This window comes from Microcaecilia unicolor, chromosome 5 (genome assembly GCF_901765095.1).
Source record: "Microcaecilia unicolor chromosome 5, aMicUni1.1, whole genome shotgun sequence".
NCBI lineage: Eukaryota > Metazoa > Chordata > Amphibia > Gymnophiona > Siphonopidae > Microcaecilia > Microcaecilia unicolor.
The window spans coordinates 261,554,313-261,574,243 of record NC_044035.1 but is presented as its reverse complement, the minus strand read 5'-3'; the positions used below and the strand labels follow the sequence as shown (position 1 = coordinate 261,574,243).

Here is a 19,931-nt window from a genome sequence, read left to right as displayed (position 1 = left end):
TTTTAGCAAGAATTTTTTCTCCTTTCTTCTTCCAATGGTAAAGAAAATGTTCGCTCATTACATTCAACAAGGTTCAATTGATGGTACATTTGCTGAGGCTATGACTATTGTTATATCAAAACCAGGGAAGGATTTACAATTGCCTCAAAGCTTTAAATAGTATTGATAGGCTATTCAACTTGCTCCAAGAAAATCTTCAGACATTCACAAAATGCAAGTTGTAATTTGACATACTGTATTCTTTTACAAGGATATTGAAAAGAAGGAAAAAGATTTCAGAAGCTTAGAATTCTGTCTTGCTCATTAGCACACCGGACTTGAAACTCAGCAGCTTCCTCATCAGTCTTTAAAAAAAAAACACCTCATTTTATCTTTGTATTCAATTTCTCTTTAATTATATTTCACTTTTAAAATTTTTGTAATAATTTTTTTAAACTTCTAATCATTTGATCTTGAACATACTGAAATGGGACACTTATCTGAGTTTCAAAGTTGGTTCGCTCTACAGAGCACTACTGTTTCACCAGAGCTTCTTGAGAAGCATCACTGATTTTCTTATGTAATGTGCCCTGTAAAAAATAAGATTTACCCCCCTTTGTTTTTTTTGTTACAAAGCTGCGCGGTAATGCCAACACAGCCCATTTACTTTGGACAGTGGGACGGCAGGAGGGTGGCCAGCCCAGCAGTACTTGCTCTTGGCCAGGGGGGGAGGGGGGCTTGGGGTGGTGGCCCAGGAGGACTTGCTCTGTTTGCCAGAAGGGGGCGGCACCATTTTTAGGTTTTGCCTTCAGCCAAAACAAATTGGCAAATTTAAGCTGCTGACTCAGTTTCAGTTGAAACCAAGAACCCTGGTTCTGGTCACCCTCTACTTGTACTCCCAGGCCTGTTCTACATGCTGAAGTTGCTTATAAAATTATTCTTTGATGAGAGACTAGGTAGAGAAATCCTAAAATAAGCCATATAGTAGGTTAAATTTTATCACACATTCCCACAACTTCTGCTATCCACTCAGGGTTACTCCACTTCTGAGCACCAGTTAATATAATACTGAATGACACTTTTCTATCTTTACTGCCACTTGGCCTGCAGGGATCATGGTGCAACAGCTGTTCCACGTGTACAGGAGCAACAGTTCTCGGGAACCTAAGGGCATTTATGAGCCTTTTTGAACATTGCAACACAAAAAGTGATTGAAAGCTGCTGCTAATAGCTGGCTGTAAATGACTACAATGTAAAAAAAAAATTGCCTTTTCTTAATCTTCTTAAAATAATAAATTTCCTCCCCACAACAACCACTGAGCTTTGCTTGAGTTATTTTATTCCGGCTGTCTTGATGCTTTCTGACATTTGTAGTTCTGAATTTTCACATAGATCAGGAGCTCAAGGTCGTTATTTTAAGAACTTTACCTGGCAAAGTCTGCATGTAAATGTTTTATAAATTAGAAATAGAAGAAAACAAAAGAAAAGGGACATAAAGTGATAACCTTTTATTGGACTAAATGTATTATTTGACAAGCTTACAAAGGCAAAACTTTCTTCTTCAGATCAAGTATGAGCAGAAGCAAAAGATGACTATATCAGAATATATGTGAGAGAACTTGAAAAACATTCCAATGCCAGCCTCAAGGGAAAGGTAGGGGTGGACAATGTAACTAAAACATTTTGCTCATGTCAATTCAGTCCTTAGAGGGAATATTACCCAGTGAGTGCTACTCTGTCATTATCTATTTGTATGTAATGAGCTTACGTTTCAAGCATTAGACTGCATTTGAAATGTATTGATTGAAATGACATATTTATTTAAACTATTCAGGCACCATAAGTATATAACATATATCACTTCAATATACAAGCAAAGATACATCTGCACATAGTTTGGGATCATCACTGCTGTGTCACATGTCTCTAACTCCTCATCAGCTGAGTTCAGCTCTCTGTGGGTATTCAGGCTGGGGATAATTCACCAGTACTATGAGGGACTGGATTACTGTTTGGAGAGAGAAGTGAAGAGCTAGAGATGATGCAAAACTGCACTGCATATATGCTTGGTTATATATTGAAGTGGTAGATGACATCTGAAAATGGAAATATTGCCTGAATAGTTTAAATAAACATGTCACTGGTTGCATGCATTGTAGTTAAGGCTGTCAGTCACTTGTCTGCAATTTTCTGAAATGTCCTTCTGCTAAAATTTGATTATCAGAGTCAACAAAATATCACACCTGATCCCTTCTAAACAGTTTTGCTCAAAGCTTCAATTAAAATCTAAAAGGTATGGAATTTTAGGAAAGTTTATAAATCTTATTATAAACTTTCCTAAAATTCTCTTAAGTAATTCTCTTACTTAAAACTGAAGAGTAATATTAGCTTTAAGAGTCATCTTATGATGTCTTACCCATCAAAGACCTGGAGAGATTCTGGACCTGTAGTGTTATGTTTTTCACCATCATCAATACAGCTTCCCATATCATCTATTCACTCAGCACAGAGACCCCATGCATGGTTTCCAACTCATAAATGTATATTTTACTAGTTTTTTTTCCAGATTTCTACTGCCATTTTTTTCAGTCAGATTAGATACTATCATTACAAACACTACAAGAATACTCAGCCCAGTCAGCCAGCTCTTTCCATTTCACCAATAGTTTTAAAAAGGCTTGCCTAACCTTTTTTTTTTTTTTTTTTAATCAGGAGCCACATTTTTATATTTTGTAACATTTTGGAGGGACAAAACATGCACCATCATTTTGTCACATGTTTAGTCAAAGTGGCAAAATACAGTGGTGCGTTATCCCCTCTCCAGCTTTCAACCAGTCTTCTCATGTACCCCCCCCCCCCCCCCCATGTTCACCCCAGTCTCTTTCCCCTTAATTGGCTTCAGCTGCAGAAGAAACGGATCCCTGCTTTTCCAGCGCAACAGGGCTGGTGCCAGAAGTTTGGTTGGTCTCATGGTTTCAAGTCTTGGGAGACTTGAAACTGCACAACTTCTGGCACTGCATGGCTCAAGCTTACAGAAAGCCAGGTCGTGGTGGGGAAGCAGGAATTCTGCTGTAGGTACCACAACAATTTTCAAGCTGCTGAGGGTCAGGAAAAAAAACACTTGGTGGGCTGGATTCTGGCCTGCAGGCTGTAAGTTGGACCAGCCTGGTTTAAAATGGTGAGGTGCTGATCTTATCAAATGTACCACAGAAAAGTAATCAATGCCTGGTGCTCAGATCCATGTAGGTCTCGGTCCACTAAACCTCTTTGAAAATTTAGAAAACTACTACTACTACTACTATTTAGCATTTCTATAGCGCTACAAGGCATACGCAGCGCTGTACAAACATAGAAGACAGACAGTCCCTGCTCAAAGAGCTTACAATCTAATAGACAAAAAATAAATAAAGTAAGCAAATCAAATCAATTAATGTGAACTTCATTGGTCCCACAACCTCTAAAGATGGCAATTAGCACACCACAACTCTTACTGTCTTATGTTAATTTCAAGTCGCTGGAAAAATGCTCTGCAGTATTGGACTCATAAGTTTTCTCTGTCTCTTCTCTTCCTTTAATATTTTAAAGGGTGACAGGATACCATGTACCTCCCCAATTTTTCTTCTGGTCACATCATTTGAGTCTTCTCCACATCTGCATTGCGCATACTCTGCAGAGGATAGTTTGCCACACATTTTGTTAATGTAGGTATCCTTGGGATTAAAATCTTCTGAAAGCCTGCTGTATTCCACATTTTCCATGATTCCTCCCTGCTGTACTATTCATATCTCCATCTCTAACCTATTGTGACATGATCCCTATAATAGAGGCTGACTGAAATCCATCCTGCAAATGTGCTTATATTTGTTTTTATTTTGCATTACCCATTGACAGTTTGATTAAACAAACTGGTTGAGCTTTCCAAGCTTTCCTAAGCCATGACTCCTCACCATTTCTGCATTGCCACCTCCATGGAGGTTAAGGGAAGGTATGTATTGAGTTTGAAAAGGCTGGGAAGCACTGAGTTGGACTTAGGTGTCATTGTAGACAATATACTGAAATCTTCTGTCCAGTGTGCTGCAGCAGCTGCCAAAAAAGCAAACAGGATGCTTGGAATTATTAGGAGAGGGATGCAAAATAAAACCAAAAATAATGCCTCTGTATCGCTCCATGGTGCAACCTCACCTTGAGTACTGCATTCAGTTTTGGTCACCATATCTCAAAAAAGATATAGCTGAATTAGAACAGGTTCAAAGAAGAGCAACCAAAATGAGAGGGGATGAAACTGCTCCCATATGAAGAAAGGTTAAAGAGGTTAGGGCTCTTCAGCTTGGAAAAGAGACAGCTGAGGAAGGATATGATTGAGGTCTACAAAATGCCGAGTGGTGTGGAGCGGGTGGAGGTAATCGATTTTTCACTTTTTCAGAAAGTACAAAGAACAGGGGACACTCAATGAAATTACAAGGAAATACTTTTAAAACAAATAGGAATAAATAGTTTTTCACTCAAAGACTAGTTAAACTCTGGAACTCATTGCTGGAGGATGTGGGAATGACAGCATATCTGGGTTTAAAAAAAGGTTTGGACAAGTTCCTGGAGGAAAAGTCCATAGTCTGTTATTGAGATGGACATGGGGGAAGTCACTGCTTGTGCCGGGATTGGTAGCATGAAATGTTGCTACTAACTGGGTTTCTGCCAGGTACTTATGACCTGGCCACTGTTGGAAGCAGGATACTGACCTAGATGGAGCATTGCTTTGACCCAGTACAGCTATTCTTATATTCTTAATTCACCTCTTTATGAGGGAACATGTAGTAGATACCTCTGTACCCAGATTTGGACTTCACCTCTGAATATTTGAAGCAACGACAGTTCAGTGACTGCATAGGAACAGAGACATACCAGATGTGATATTTATAATTTTGAATTGTTGAAATGAGAAACTATTTTGTAATGTTATAATGTATTGTTTTATTGATTTTTTATGTACATCTGATTGTACCCTGCTTTGGTCTGAAGTGGGTTTATAAATGTGGAAAATAAATATTTTTAAAAATTAGAAAAATATATTCCGGACCTATGAGGAATACTGGTGTTAGTGAGACCATCTATTTTGATGTTGATGATTAAGCCTCATATTCCCCACCTTTTGATGGTCCATTAATTATCATTTATTTTTTAACTGTTGTTGGTACTATTTTGCATATTAGATTTGTGAGATAGATATTATTCAGACCACTTTAAACATTACAATTACACTAATGAAGCAGTTCACCTCATGTCATGTCAGCAGTTAGGAAAAAAAAAATCTAACCTAAAGTTCTCCAGTTAAATGCGGTTTACATTGGGATTGAATATTTTAAACAGCAGAAAAATGCTCACTAACAGGACCTCATAAGTAAACTAAAAATATGGTTCACTCTATGAATCAACAAGACAACTCAAATTAAAATAGTGTACCATGCCGCTTTCAGCACGAAGCTTCCAAACTATGCTGGAGCCTTTTGTCGCCATCTTAAACAGGGTTTCCCTCGCTTTCTGACAGCCATGTCTTAACCTGAGAGTTGTGCAGTGTGCAAGGACATGTTTAATCCTAGCATATCATCACAGCATACCGTGTATATTCTGTTTGCGTTTGGAGACCCAGAATTGGAACCCCTAATAAACCCATGCATACCTTTGCCACGTAGTCTGATCTAAGTGGGGGGGGGGGGGCACGTGAGCCACAGTACTGCCATTGGTCATCTTCGCTGTTTTTGTTTTTTTGTTCCCTTGTTTGTTTTACATTTACTACTTCGTAGCTTTATTGCATGCCCCCTAGTCCTAGCATTTCTGGAACAAGTAACCTAGCAATTTACCTCTACTGGTTCCACTCTATTCAGTATCTTATAGACCTCTATGCACCTATATTATTTATTGTATTTATGTTTATATTTGGTTGTTTCACTAATATTAAACTGTATCTGCTGTACACCAAGTTGGGGGAATCTCTTCATAAAGTTGGTTGATAAATCCATTTGTATATATATAAAAGGTATTTTTTTTTAAATCTAATTCACCTTCCACCCAGAAGATTCAGCAGTTCATACAGCCCAGGAACCAGAAAAACCAGAAGACAGGTTAATAATGAGAAAGGAAAAGTGATGCACAAGGTTGTGGAAGACATTAATCAGAGGATATTGAACACTAGGGCTGGGGTGTCATTTGCAACGACATGGGATACATCATCGACTTGCCCTTAAAACCCAAAAACAATTGGGTATGCACAAAAAATGTTTCTTCACTTGCTGATAGTAGTGTGCATCCTTTTGAAAAAACATGCACTATTTGGAAAAAGGGCACACTTTTCCCAATACTATACCATTGTGCGTGTGTGAACTACTGTTTCAGACAGAATAAGCAGTGTTATAGAATAGCGGGAATGTACACCCAAATTCAGTGCCAGGAATTACACTTCATTTCAGTATGTGTAAGTCCTGGCGCTTAGTGCTGTTCCATAAAGGGCACTCATCCTGGAGCAACCTTGAGTACCGATTTTTGAGCACCATTTACTGAATCCAGCAAAAAAAAAAAAAAAATATATATATATATATATATACACACACACACATACACATATACATACATACAGATATATACACACATACATACAGATATATTGATTGAGATTTATCAACTGCCTTTGACTTGACTCCCATGAAACAAAAAATGGCCATACAAAAATGATTGAGATGAGCATTCCCAGAAGCACAACAAACTTTTCCGACTGCTCATCCCTGTTGAACACCTTATGTAAACCAAGCTTAAGATCGCCCTGAAACCAAGACTGCTACACATTGGGAAGGCATGATGAGAGATGGACTACTCTGCATATGCTCTGTTTGTACTATATGTCTGCTAAGTGGGCCCCAGGCACCCCCTGCCAAGCAGAGGAGCAATTCTGGCTTCCCCACCTCCCTTGTGCCTGTATGGCTGCACTGCTCACACAGCCCTCAGTATGGCTTTGATAAAACTATTCAAATCAGTCCCATGACATCTCTCCCTCACTGTGCCTGCAGCAAATGTCAAGGGAATTTGCACATTCCAACCTAATACATTTTTAACCATTTACTTCAACAAATATAAACAGAATTATAGTAGCGGGATTTAAGCATGTTTACTTGCATAAAAATGTTCTTGAAATATTCCCAACCACCTTCAGCATAGGTAAGAAGTACACAAACTGCTTTATAGCAGACATATTTTTATGCCCGTTGGGAAAAAGGGGCAGAGTTAGCTTGAGGAGGGAAAGTATGTGTAGTGATTAAATTTGAAAATTCGTATTCTATCTGGCGTTGCAAAAAAAATCTTTAAAACTTGGTTATTTGAGAAATTCTTCTGAGTTAATTTACTCATTTTATTTAGGTACTAATATGTATTTCCTGGTCCAGTTTTTCTCTTTATGTAATCCGCATCAAACTGCTCTGGTGTTTGTGGACAAGAAGAAATGTATAGTATAGTATAAATGCCCTTGCAAACATACATAAAAGCATGTGGGCCGAAAGCCCCCACAGTGTGTTCATGCCAGGCATGTTGGCAAAGGGAAAGTCCATTGTGAGTTTCCCTTGAAAAGTTTATTTATTTATGCCATTTATATCCCACATTATCCCAAGGAATCTTGAGTTCAATATGGCTTACATCGATTACTATAGCTGTGGAAAGGAACAAAGTAGTATCGGTATAGTTAGTTAACTGTAAGTTGAAGAGTTGGTAGAATTATAACAAGGATGGAGGTGAAAAGTTTGTACAAACTGACATATAGTAGTAAGGTTTGTTTGAAGCCGGACTGGGAAAAGAACCGGGACGGTTTTTACTTTACTTTTAGGGTATATATATTTTTTATATACCCTCTTTTTAGTTTTACCCCTGACGCAGCCTGAGGGCGAAACGTGGCCACGTCGGGTATTGTTTTAATAAACTACTCTGTTTTCATCCAAATCTGCTTTTCTGTTTGTTTACCCTTACTCAGTAAGCAGATTTGTGCCTTTTTTGTTTGTTCTTCTATAGTACAGTAACATACTATTATTATGAATATAATGTACTTAGAATTATTGCAAGGATGATGGTTATAAGTACAATACAAATTGAGTTTGGAGGCCCACAGCCAGCACTGAATTTGCCGCCTTAATCTATACAGACAGCACAATGCACCAGACAATATCTTATGTGGCTGTTGAATCTCCCATTAGCGATATGTATATACTGAGTAGGACATATACATGCACATTGTAAGACAAAGTACCTAATTACAATGAAGTTAATGTTCAAAGATTTCATCTGGCTAATTTCCGGAGTTAATCAGAACAGACTGCTGTTCTATCCTCTCTCACCCCCAACTGCAGACCACATAAGTTTTGTGTAAGCAACTCAAAATGCAGATAAAGGGGCCCTTTTACAAAGGCGCATAAGGGCCTTGCACGCCAAATCAGCATTACCGGAAATTCTGAAATTTTCTACCGTGTGGCGCTTACCCGGCAGTAAACGGCAGAGGGTGCTCACTGCATGCCTACTGCCTGGGTAGCATGTGAGACCTTACCGCAGGCTGAAAATGGACACGCTCTGGTTTTTATTTTGCCGCACGTCCATTTTCTGGCCCCTTAACAAAAGGCCCTTTTTCCAGAACGCAGCAAAAACTGGCTCAGCGTGCACCTAAAAGACGTGCTCGCACTGCCGCAGGCCACTTTTTGCCGCGGCTTAGTAAAAGGACCCCAAAGAAAGGCAAGCCTATTGACAATGGCCATTCCTGATTTTCTATGCTGGCTGGTCAAGGTTAAATAAATAAATAAATACATAAATAAAAACTGGGCAACTCTGGCCTAAAATAAAACTAGCTAACTTTAGACCAAATATCCACCTTGTCCAGTATGCTTCCAGTCATAGGGCTCCATTTTTCCTCAACACACTTGGGGAAGGGGAGGGGCAGTATCTATTCCATGCATACTTTGTGTCAGAGTATTGGTTACTATTATCCCCTCCATATCATTCAAGATATTTCCCACCCTTTCAATAAAGAAGTATTTCCTCTGAGCCTCTCTCTCAGTGTCTTGTGTATTTATGTCTGTGTGGACCATGCCACCTTCTCGTACTCATCAGAGACTGCTAGGTATTTGAAGGTCTCCACTGCACTTGATGTGCCAAACCAGCTGTTAATCCACCTGCCACAAAATACATACTCCCCACCCCAGTCCCCCAGCTTCTATATGCTGTAACATGAAACACTTCAAAATTAGGGAAGCCACGCTCTTGAGCCACCTCCTGGTCCAATACCCAAAGCACTGTTTCTTTCATGGAAGCTATTTGTTCCATCTTCACAGTCTGGGACTTAATTCAAAATGTCTCCCTGCCTGTGGGACACACTCACTGAAGAAAAGTTGTTTTTACAACACAGAAAAAAAAAAAACACACGATCACCAAAAATTGAGAAATTTATTTTAATATAATTTTAACAGTAGTTTAGAATTAATTTATCACTCTAAAGCAAAATAACTTCTCTCCTTTAGAGCTCCCATCCATTATATTATAGTCTCAGAAATGTAATGCAAAAATTTGCCCTTGGACCTTTTCATACCTTTATATTTAGAAACTGGGGAGCTGCTGGTGTTCCTTTCTAATAGGAGATGTGGTTGCACAAATCCCTTATGTTATCATTCAGGAGACAGAAGGCACTGTCCTCTGACAAGGAGACCAGGCAGGTCCCCCCAAATGTACTCAGAGGGTGAGACCAAGACAAGCCTTCTAAAACAGTGTTTCCCAAGTCCAGTCCTAGGCTACCCCTTGTCAGTCAGGTTTTCAGGATACCCACAATGAATATTCATGAGAGAGATTTGCATGGAGTGGAGGCAGTGCATGCAAATCTCTCTCATGAATACTCATTTTGGGTTTCCTGAAAACCTGACTGGAAAGGAGTACTCCAGGACCGGACTTGGGAAACACTGTTCTAGAATAATCATGTCCTATATACTTGCTTGGCTTAACTTGTCACTCACTATAACCATGAGAGAACCAAGTCTCAGATGTACAATCCTCACTTTAATGTTACTTTCAGATGAAGGGCCACGTTTACTTACCTAAGTAAAAATGGCAGTCTGAAAATTCTCCACCCCTTCCCTGGGTAAAAATGTGTGTAAGTGGATCAGCAACATACTGATTTTTACCCCTGACAAAAGGCAGGTAGGCTCAGGACAAGGTTAGGTTTGGGACAGCAATAAAGCACAGCTTTGCATTCTCCAACCTGCATGTCTTACTTTTCCTATGGGTCAATTTTCTGTGAGAAACTATATGCAAATCCTTGCAGGCACTTTTTCCAAAGCAATTTTCAGAAGGATAAGTTTTTTTTTCCTTTCAGAACTGGCACAAAGTCCTGCCCACAGAGTCTGAAAATGTTCCCCTTAATCTTCATATTTAAAGTATTCCATTTTGTTCTGAGCCTTATAACAATTCAAATATATGAATGAGGTATTCTGGAGATCCAGAAGAGTTAGTCAATTCCCCCACATTTCCAGCAAAAACAGCCTTGTCAAGCCAGTTACAGCAAAAGATAATCTTGATTCTTAATCTTAAATATTTCAGATTTCATCTGCAGGCCAATGGTTTCTTTCACCTTCAGCCTCAAAGGGAGGAAAACGCAACCCTAACTGATAAAGATGTGTGGCATAAAGAGAACATGAAAGCAACTTACATAATACAAACAGCTCTGATTTTTGAAGTTGGCCACAATTTAAGGCTTTGGTATGTAGTAGCAGCAAGGCATCTATTGGCACAGTTATGACTAGTCAGGCTTTGGCTTATCAGCTATAAAAGAGCAGTGGCATCTATCGCCCAGGAACAGAACTGCACAGTCAACGAGAGACGAAATGAAAACCTTCCAGAGACATGACTGTGTCAGACAAAACAACAGATATGACACAAGACATTCACTTTCTGTGGAATTTTCAGCACACAGAGGTAGACACAGAGCAAAAATCCAGTAATGACATTCAGACGTAACAAAAGTACAGTACATATATTCATCCCAGATTAAATGCTGAGTGGAGGAGTGGCCCAGTGGTTAGAACACCAGTCTTGTAATTCAGAGGTGGCTGGTTCAAATCCCACTGCTGCTCCTTGTGATCTTGGGCAAGTCACTTAACCCTCCATTGCCTCAGGTACAAACTTAGATTGTGAGCCCTCCTGGGACAGAGAAATATCCAGTGTACCTGAATGTAACTCACCTTGAGCTACTATTGAAAAAGGTGTGAGCAAAATGCAAATAAATAAAATAAATATATTTGTGAGTTGTACACTGTAATTCAGAATCTACTTGTAAGGCTTCCTTCATCAGGTAAAGGTTTCAGAACCATCAAGTATTCCTGCTCTCCCCATGTTTCTGCAAACCAGCTGTGGTGCTGAGAATGGAGGATGCACCTTGCTCAAAAGCTACCCCTTAACCCCTGGTCATGACCAGAACTGATATGCAAGCAAACTTTGACTGGAGATTCCAAGGCACTTCCTGTGTGCTTCTAAGCAGTGATAATACTGCCAGACTAAACTAACTAACTTATTTATTTTGTGTCACACAAACCAAGCAAAAATAAAAATGGATCCCCTGAGGCACTATATATTTTACAGATTTAAACTCTCTGTGAACTCATAATGGGAGCTTGGACGAGTGGGTCCCCACCAGATTACTGGCATTGGAGGAACAAATTACATGAACTTCTATTGTTGGAACGCAGGGGAGTTGGGTCTTCCCCCAGAAGGCGAAAAGCATTTTTGGCGGTGTGGGAACCCTATATACAATCCTTGTCACATAAAGCTCGCAGTTTAATATTTAACAAGCTCTGATAGGAAGAGATGTGTGTTTTTGTTTTTGTTGGTTTGGTGAACAGTCAGGAAGAATAAAGACACAGAAAATGGGAAATTGCATTAATAGTGAGGGTTTGGACAGGGTCATGGGGGGGGGGGGGGGGGGTTAATAGACAATTACTAAATTAGGGTGGAGTGTCATCAGAGTTCAGGCACTCTGCTAGAGCAGGGACTTTTAAATACTGCTGTGATAGTTGAAGGCTCCACTATTTATGTTTGTGACGCAGCATTGCAATATAGTTTTATGTTAGAGGGTCATAAATGGATTTCAATACAATGTGGAAAGCAGTTTATGAGGGATTTTTGGGGGGGGGGGGGGGGGGGGGAGGAGAATGCTGGAGAAATGTTTAATGGTAGATTGTTCTATTCTAAGAGAGTCGCACACACATTTGTACTGTATATCTTATCTCTATTTGTTATTTGGAAATGTTCTTTCTGAAGTACCATCAATAAAACTGTTGGAGACTTTGGGGGGGGAGGGGGGAGGAAGGGAGGGAAGAAAAATGTAAAATGTTCTTGGAGAGCAAAGTTAATTGTTCTATTTCTCTGTGTTAGCTTGCAAAATGGAAGTTGTCTCTTCAATAAAATATATTTAAACATAAACTCTCTGTGAGTGAGATGTGAGAAACATAGGATCATATGAGTGGGGCGAGGATTACATGAAAATTAGAGCAGTGTGCCTTCGGCCAGCAAACCGGGAAGTGAGCCATGAAATAGAGGTTGAGACGCGCTTGGACTAAGAAACTGTCCGAGTGTTTGAACACCTATGCCTTCTACCCTTCTTACTTGGGACCGAGCCCTGTTTGCCAGAACGGTAAAAAGTTAGTTTGTTCCTCCTGCTCATCTACTAGAGATGATCTGTCACAAGAACGCTGTGTCTGGGATTCCAGTACCTTACTTCTGGCTTCTACCTACAGTACTCATGAAATGGATGCTCAGCAGTGTGAGACAGACCCATGCTGAGAGCACACTGCAAAAATCAGGTGCTAATATCCAAAATGCACATAGCAACCACTGGTAAGAGACAATTATACATATTCTGAAATATGAACTGCTAGTGTGGTGCATTCTGGGAGGCTATGGACCTAAATGGAGGTGGGGAGGGGTAATAATGCTAGGCAGGAGATTGGGGACTCAAAGATGTCAATGAATGCTTGTTTATGAGGCAGGACTGGGGACACCTCACATCATGCTGGATATGCCCTGCCTTCCAGAACAGACATGAAGCTCAAACACATATCAACATACACGTATAAACACAGACATATATACAGACAAATGCTGAAGTATGACTCTGTCATAGATAGGACACAAGCAGAAAGTAAGGATCAGGTTAACTGTAGAAAAGGCACAGAACTAGCATGTACACAAGACTGTTTAAAAACACACATACACATGCTCTCTAGATCTCATCTTCAGATTCCTGCTCCTGTCCAGAGGTTTTCAACAATTCCATTTCCATAGGCTTGGCCCCTTTCATCTTGATCCGAACCACCCTGAAAAACACATATATGTAGACACATGAAATCCTAGCTATTTCCCCATTCAGATACAAAGGCCTAGAATTATTAAAGACAGTTTTTAACTTAAATAAAAGGACTTTCCTGTAATCTCCAGGTAAAGAATTTATCAAAGGAATGTCTCCAGTTATGGATCCATAGGCCTAATGCTACAGACTCTACATATACTTCTGCTGCTCTCCACAAAGCTGTAGAATCATATTACAATTTAAAACGTTAAAAATCAGAGAATTAAACTCTCTCCCAATCCCAAAATAAGTACATAAGCACCGCCTTACTGGGAAAAGACCAAGGGTCCATCAAGCCCAGCATCCTGTCCAATCCCCCTTTAAATTCCGTAAGGCCAGCTGCTGACACTACATTCTCCGGCAACGAGTTCCAGAGTCTAACTAAACGCTGAGTAAAGAAAAACTTTCTCCTATTTGTTTTAAATCTACCATATTCTAGCACCAATGATATAAATGTTTGATGTGAATGTAGAAAAATGCAAGCACTTTTGATTCCATTATGTAGGTCAGTACTTCTTAACCCTTTCCTGGATACATATTTAGCCAGTCTTGTCTTCAGGATTACCACAGTAAAGATATGCGAGTTGCCTTTCACATGTACAGATTTCTATCAGCTGGCTCCAACATGTAAGCACTAATAATGCACCTAGGTTATAGAACAGTAGTGCTTACGTGTGGCTAGCACCAATAATTGGCATTCATAGCTTGGTGCCAATTTATTGAATTGCTACCACAGAGACCTATTTGTATGCAAACACACACTCATGCTTATTCACTGGGGTAATCCTGGACTAGCTAAGTGTGCCTCCAGCAATGGCTTGAGATGCAGTGATGTAAGCAAATAAAATATCTGTGCTCCTTGAGACCAGTGTGATTTGCCAGCTTGTCCACATGAATATTTATGTGATATATTTGCATACAACCAGTTGAATTTATGTATGTTGGTTAGCCAAAGAATCTGGACTTGTTTAGAGGTCGTGAGGGCCATACTTAAGACCTGGTTCAGCTTTCAGCAGTGCTCTTCTTGAGATTACTGCTCATTCCTATCTCCCACTGTCATACTTACATCCAAATATCTGGCAGAAGCCCTCTACAAGTAATGCGTTTGCTAAAGTACAGGAAGACTACTGGTGCCCAACTAGCCACTGCTTCTAGCACCAGGATATCCCATACTTACCAGGTGACCACAGTGTAATTCACTGCCAGGAGGAGGAGAGCAAAGGCGTAATGCCAGCAGTAACACATGGTGATAAACATCATGTTGTTGTGATCATTTTGATCCCACTCAGGACCACCACTGGGGGGAAACAGCACAAAGCCAATCTGTTTAATAAAAAACAATGCAATGACTATCTGAAAGACAAGAAAATAGACTTCCATGCCACCTGATGGAAGGATATTAATTTCCCTGCTTGAAAAGGGTGCCCAGTAGCATCTTTGGGCTACTTTGAACCTTTTAGTCAAGTGTTGGTCTTCAGGATGAATGGGCCAGTCAAATATAGAAGACACTGATTCACTTTCCAGGATTATAGGATACAGCTGAAGGTCATTTCACAAGATATTGCTTCTCTCTCCACTGTCCAATAAAGGGTAACATTATTTCTGTCTATCTTGGTTTGACTCCATTATCTGGGCCAATTGATTCTGGTCCTCCTTTCCCCAGTCATGGATTAAGGCACAGGGTGACCCTATCAGATGTGCTGAGGAGGCTAATATTATCCTGTCTGGTTTTTTTTCAGGACTGTAAAGAGTTTTGTATTAATGTCCAGAAGCCAGAAGAATGGCTAAAATGTCTAAAAAAAAATGTCAAATTTATACATGTGTCTGCAGCTCGCAAATCCTCCCTCCTGCAATGAGTCTGCTCTATTTGCTTCCAGGGCCACCAGCAGCACCAGCAAGCCAATCAGCTTCTTGATAATGCTTTGGAGTTCTGTTGACCAATCCCATGCAGGGCAGACAGACTGTGGGCAGGATCCAGCCAATGGGAAGGCACTGGGGAGTGGGGGTGCAAGTATTGGAGGCAGCTCTAGTCACAGAAGGGAGAGGAGATAACCCAGGGAGGAATGCCTATGCTGTGCAAAACAGGCTTCTGCATGGGGTGGAGAGATTGAGGGGCACTGCATTTAACATGGAGTCAGTGGAACCAGGGAGTGTTCTGAGAAGTTCTGAGAGAAGAGGACATCTCTGTGGGTAAGTGATATTATTTTATTCTGTGCTTGGTAACTTAAAGATTAGGGTTTAAAAGAGGAATTGTAGGATATTAATAAACACAGTTGGAATAAAATAAAAAAAAACCAACCACCCCCCCCCCCCCCCACACACACACACTTTATTAGCTAGTCTCCATACCCTTTTACCCATAGTTTTAAAACTTGAATTTTCTGCCACAGCATTAACAGTCTCTAGAAGGCCCAGTAAGGCCCAGTTCAGTCCTCATTCCCACCCACCCCTACCTCAACTCTTCATTTATTGTCAATTATTCTAATTAGGGAAACAAGAGGGGAGTTCTCAATCGAGTTTTAATACATTTAATTTGTTTCTAAGAAGCAAACCCAAAATAAATTACAAATTACACCAATCTTGAGGCTCGTTATATTCATCTGATATCCCTAGTAACTTAAGAAGTTTTAAATAAACCACTCTATAATATTAAGATGCAGACAGTAGTCCAGCAGTGAGACGGGTTCTGTCCAGTCTTTTGCGTTGATTGTCACATGTACGATTATCTCCCAGTTGGTGAGATGTCATATGTGTGTGCTTGATGCAGAGCTCCTAGCTCTGAGAACGAGTCTGTTCTCTTGAGGCTAGAGTAGCAGACTTGGAGGAGCTGAGGGAGACAGACAAAAAAGATATAATGGAATTAGAAAAGGTACAGAGAAGGGTGACAAAAATGATAAAGGGGGTGTGACGACTTCCCTATGAAGAAAGGCTGAAGCGGCTAAGGCTCTTCAGCTTGGAGAAAAGACGGCTGAGGGGAGATGCGATAGAAGTCTGTAAAATAATGAGTGGAGTGGAATGGGTAGAAGTCAAACACTTGTTTACTCTTTCCAAAAATACTACGACTAGGGGGGCACGTAATGAAGCTACAAACTACTAAATTTAAAACGAATCAGAGAAAAGTTTTCTTCACTCAACAAGTAATTAAACTCTGGAATTCGTTGCCAGAGAATGTAGTAAGAGCAGTTAGCTTAGCGGGGTTTAAAAAAGGTTTGGATGGCTTCCTAAAGGAAAGGTCCATGGATCATTATTACAATGGATTTGGGGAGAATCTGCTGCTTATTTCTAGGATAAGCAGCATAAAATGTATTGTACGTTTTTGGGATCTTGTCAGATGACCTGGATTGGCCACCGTTGGAAACAGGATGCTGGGCTTGATGGACCTTCGGTCTGTCCCAGTATGGCAATTCAGTGCACTCCATTTAAGTACACGTCGGATAAGCGCATGCTCTGTTTAACTGCATGCCGTACTTCGGTCCCGTTTTTGGCGCCATCAATTTCTATGGGGACAAACTTCGGTTTAGCGCACCACTGATAAGTGCAAGATTCGCTTATATGCATGGTTTAACACCGCTCCTCTGCAGGAAAAACTCCTCATAAGCGCACGCACGGAATATGGAAGCCGATTGGCATGTGACAAAGGGGCGGTAAATTTGAAATCTAGTTGGTTAACTGCCATAGGCAGAATAAGCAAAAAAATGTTGTTAGAGTGTACACTGGAGTCGTCGTCGCGCAACTGTAAGACACTGGCTGAATGAATAGAAGTTCTTAAAAAATTAGAAAACAAACAAAGTCAAGCATCTATTGCTAAAGAATACGATGTCAATCCCAGTCAAATTTCACGTATCTTGAAGCAGAAAGATTAGCTTCTGGAAGACTAGCAAAACAATACAAATCCACACAGGAAACGAAAACGGGCGGGAAAAGCTGAGGATGTAGAAGATGCTCTTCTTCGGTGGTTTTCTCAAGTCAGGAGCAGACAGTTTCCTGTCAGTGGTCCATTGCTTAAGGAGAAAGCTAATCAGCTAGCTGAAAGTCTTGGACTAACTGAATTCAAAGCCACTGTTGGATGGTTGAAAAGATGGAAGGAGAGGAACAACATAAAATTCAAGAAACAGCATGGTGAAAAACAAGACGCTGATGACTTTGGTGCTGAAATTGGGTTGTTTCAGTTCTTCCTACCATCTTGAACGAGTTTGCACCTCATGACATTTTCAATGCTGACGAAAACGGTCTCTACTGGCGAGCGATTCCTGATGGAACACTTGCATTCAAACAAGCCGAAACTACAGGAAGTAAAACGTCGAAGGACCGACTGACGATCCTCCTTTGCTGCAATATAGATGGGAGTGAGAAGCTGAAACCACGTGTCATTGGAAAGAGCAACCAGCCCCATTGCTTCAAGAATGTTAAGCGACTTCCTGTGTCATACGAGGCTAACGCAAATTCATGGATGACGGGGGAAATTTGGAAACAGTGGCTAAAGAAGTTAGACACTAGAATGTGGGCACAAAAGCGTCAGATTTTGTTGCTTTGTGATAATTGTGCTGCACACAGTGATGATCTCAGGCTGTCTAACGTCAAGGTGGTTTTCCTGCCACCAAACACTACCTCTCTGATCCAACCTATGGATCAGGGCATAATAGCCAATTTCAAACAACATTATTTATTTATTTATTTCCTGCCTTTTTGAAGGAATTCATTCAAGGCAGTGTACAATAATAATAAATCAAACATGAGCAATAGACAATTACAGCAGTAAAAATATTCAAATAGCAATATAAAGTATGGCATAGTATACTCCTTACAATGTTCAACACAATACGTAATAGAACATTGTATAAATCGTTGGTGAGGCCCCACCTGGAGTATTGTGTTCTGGAGGCCGTATTGTATATAATTGGCAATACAAAATGGAGAAAAAGAAAAGAAAATGGTTGCTGGAAAAGCAAGTTACAATTATAACTGACCTTGTACAGAAAGTACAGGGCATGCAGAATGAACGTGTGAGCATGACTCATAAGAAAAAGATTTACAGAGAACAAAGATTGGCTAGAGAACTAAACTTGTGGCTGTAACTAATAGATAAGGGAAAAAAGGAGTGAAAGGAACCTAGACGCCAGATGGCTTCTGTAACATTAATGAATCACATGAAGAATAAAGCATTGTGTGTAAAGAAGGAGAGGAGGGAAAGAAAAAAAGTGTATATAAGCTAGAGGAGAATTGTATTAGTAAGCAACTTTATTTCTGTACTGAGTAAGCAACTTCATCTCTGTACTGAATGAGATTGTTCCTGTATACTTGCTTCCTATGTAACATTCTTACATAGCTCTGTCATGGCATTGGCAGTTGAATAAAAAGAAAAAATTCTACAATTTATGTTTCTCTGTATATAACTTTATTGGGATTTGTTGAAAGAATTCAACAATTGGTGCCCCGTGTGAGGCTGTGTGTGAGGAGTCAGCGGCAGGACTGCTGACAAGTTATCTGTTTTTAGTTGATTGATCAATGGTGCATCGGTCTTACGATACTGATCAGCTCGTGAGAGGTGCTCTGCAATCTTCTGATTAGTAGACGGGGACTGCTTGGTTTTTGTGAGTATTATTTTTTTTTGACGTCATTCTCTCTTCTGTATTATATTTCATTACGCTGCTTGCAATCCTTCTTTTTTATATTTTATTTTTTCTTGCACTTTTTGTTCTTTGCTATTATTTGCAATACTATTGTACTATATGTAAAATGGCTAATATTAATATTGATATTGAGGTTCCTGTCTCTTCTACAGCAGACGGTGCAAGCTTTGTATATGCAGCACCAGGATTTCGTTGCTGGGGATAATGTTGTTTATCTTTCTTGAATCTGGTTGTTAAAAAGGGTATGACAACTCATGCTTTTCTTTAAGTCTTATGGGTATAGTATTACGGAGGTTAAATATAAAGCCTCCCTTCAGGAATGCAGCCTTGATTTTCCTCCAGCTGTTTTTGTCACGCTATGTTAACTTTCAACTTTGTGATTTACTGAAAGGTGCATGACGGCATTTTCTGAGGTTTAAAATAAATAAATAAATAGGAATTATTTAGCTGAGTTTTGGATTGTGTAGTTATTACAAATTTTATATACCTTGTATACCAGGATTTTGTGCTATCCCAGTGCCCTTCTAGGCAACTGCCTGGGTTGCCTCACTTTGTTTCTCTTTTATTACATTAGATTTAATATTTGTATTCTTATAGCTCCATGCTGCACTTGGGTTCAAAGCACGGTGCATCTGTTGTAATTTACTGTGAGATTTATGGTCCCTAAAGAATGTAAAGAAAACCACAGAAGGTATCCCACACCCCAAAAGCTAAAACATTGGATTTTAAAACTCAGATTTGTAGCTTATGTCAAAGTTACCGAGACAGCTTGTTGCAGCTTGTTTCCTCCCCGCTTCTGCACAGATACATTAAACAAACCCTGCATTCGGGAAAAAAAAAAAAAAAAAAGGGGTCCAGTTTGTGCTTTTCTTCAGGGACATATCAGCTGCCTGTAGCCATGATTCATTTGCCTT

The 19,931-nt window shown here is 39.9% G+C and overlaps 1 protein-coding gene across 2 annotated transcripts in view; it reads right to left on the bottom strand.

The window, feature by feature from the left end:
• Positions 1-9,902: 9,902 nt before the first annotated feature.
• The window catches only part of LOC115470685 (transmembrane protein 45A-like), an 87,486-nt gene continuing 77,457 nt past the window's right edge, over positions 9,903-19,931 (bottom strand). For both annotated transcript variants that reach the window (XM_030204075.1, XM_030204076.1), the window contains exons 5-7: positions 14,565-14,710; positions 13,253-13,355; positions 9,903-10,845 (exon numbers count right to left, since the gene is read on the bottom strand). In XM_030204075.1, coding sequence (XP_030059935.1) covers positions 13,262-13,355; positions 14,565-14,710 — 240 coding nt within the window. In that variant the 3' untranslated portion in view covers positions 9,903-10,845; positions 13,253-13,261. The remainder of the gene's footprint in view (positions 10,846-13,252; positions 13,356-14,564; positions 14,711-19,931) is intronic.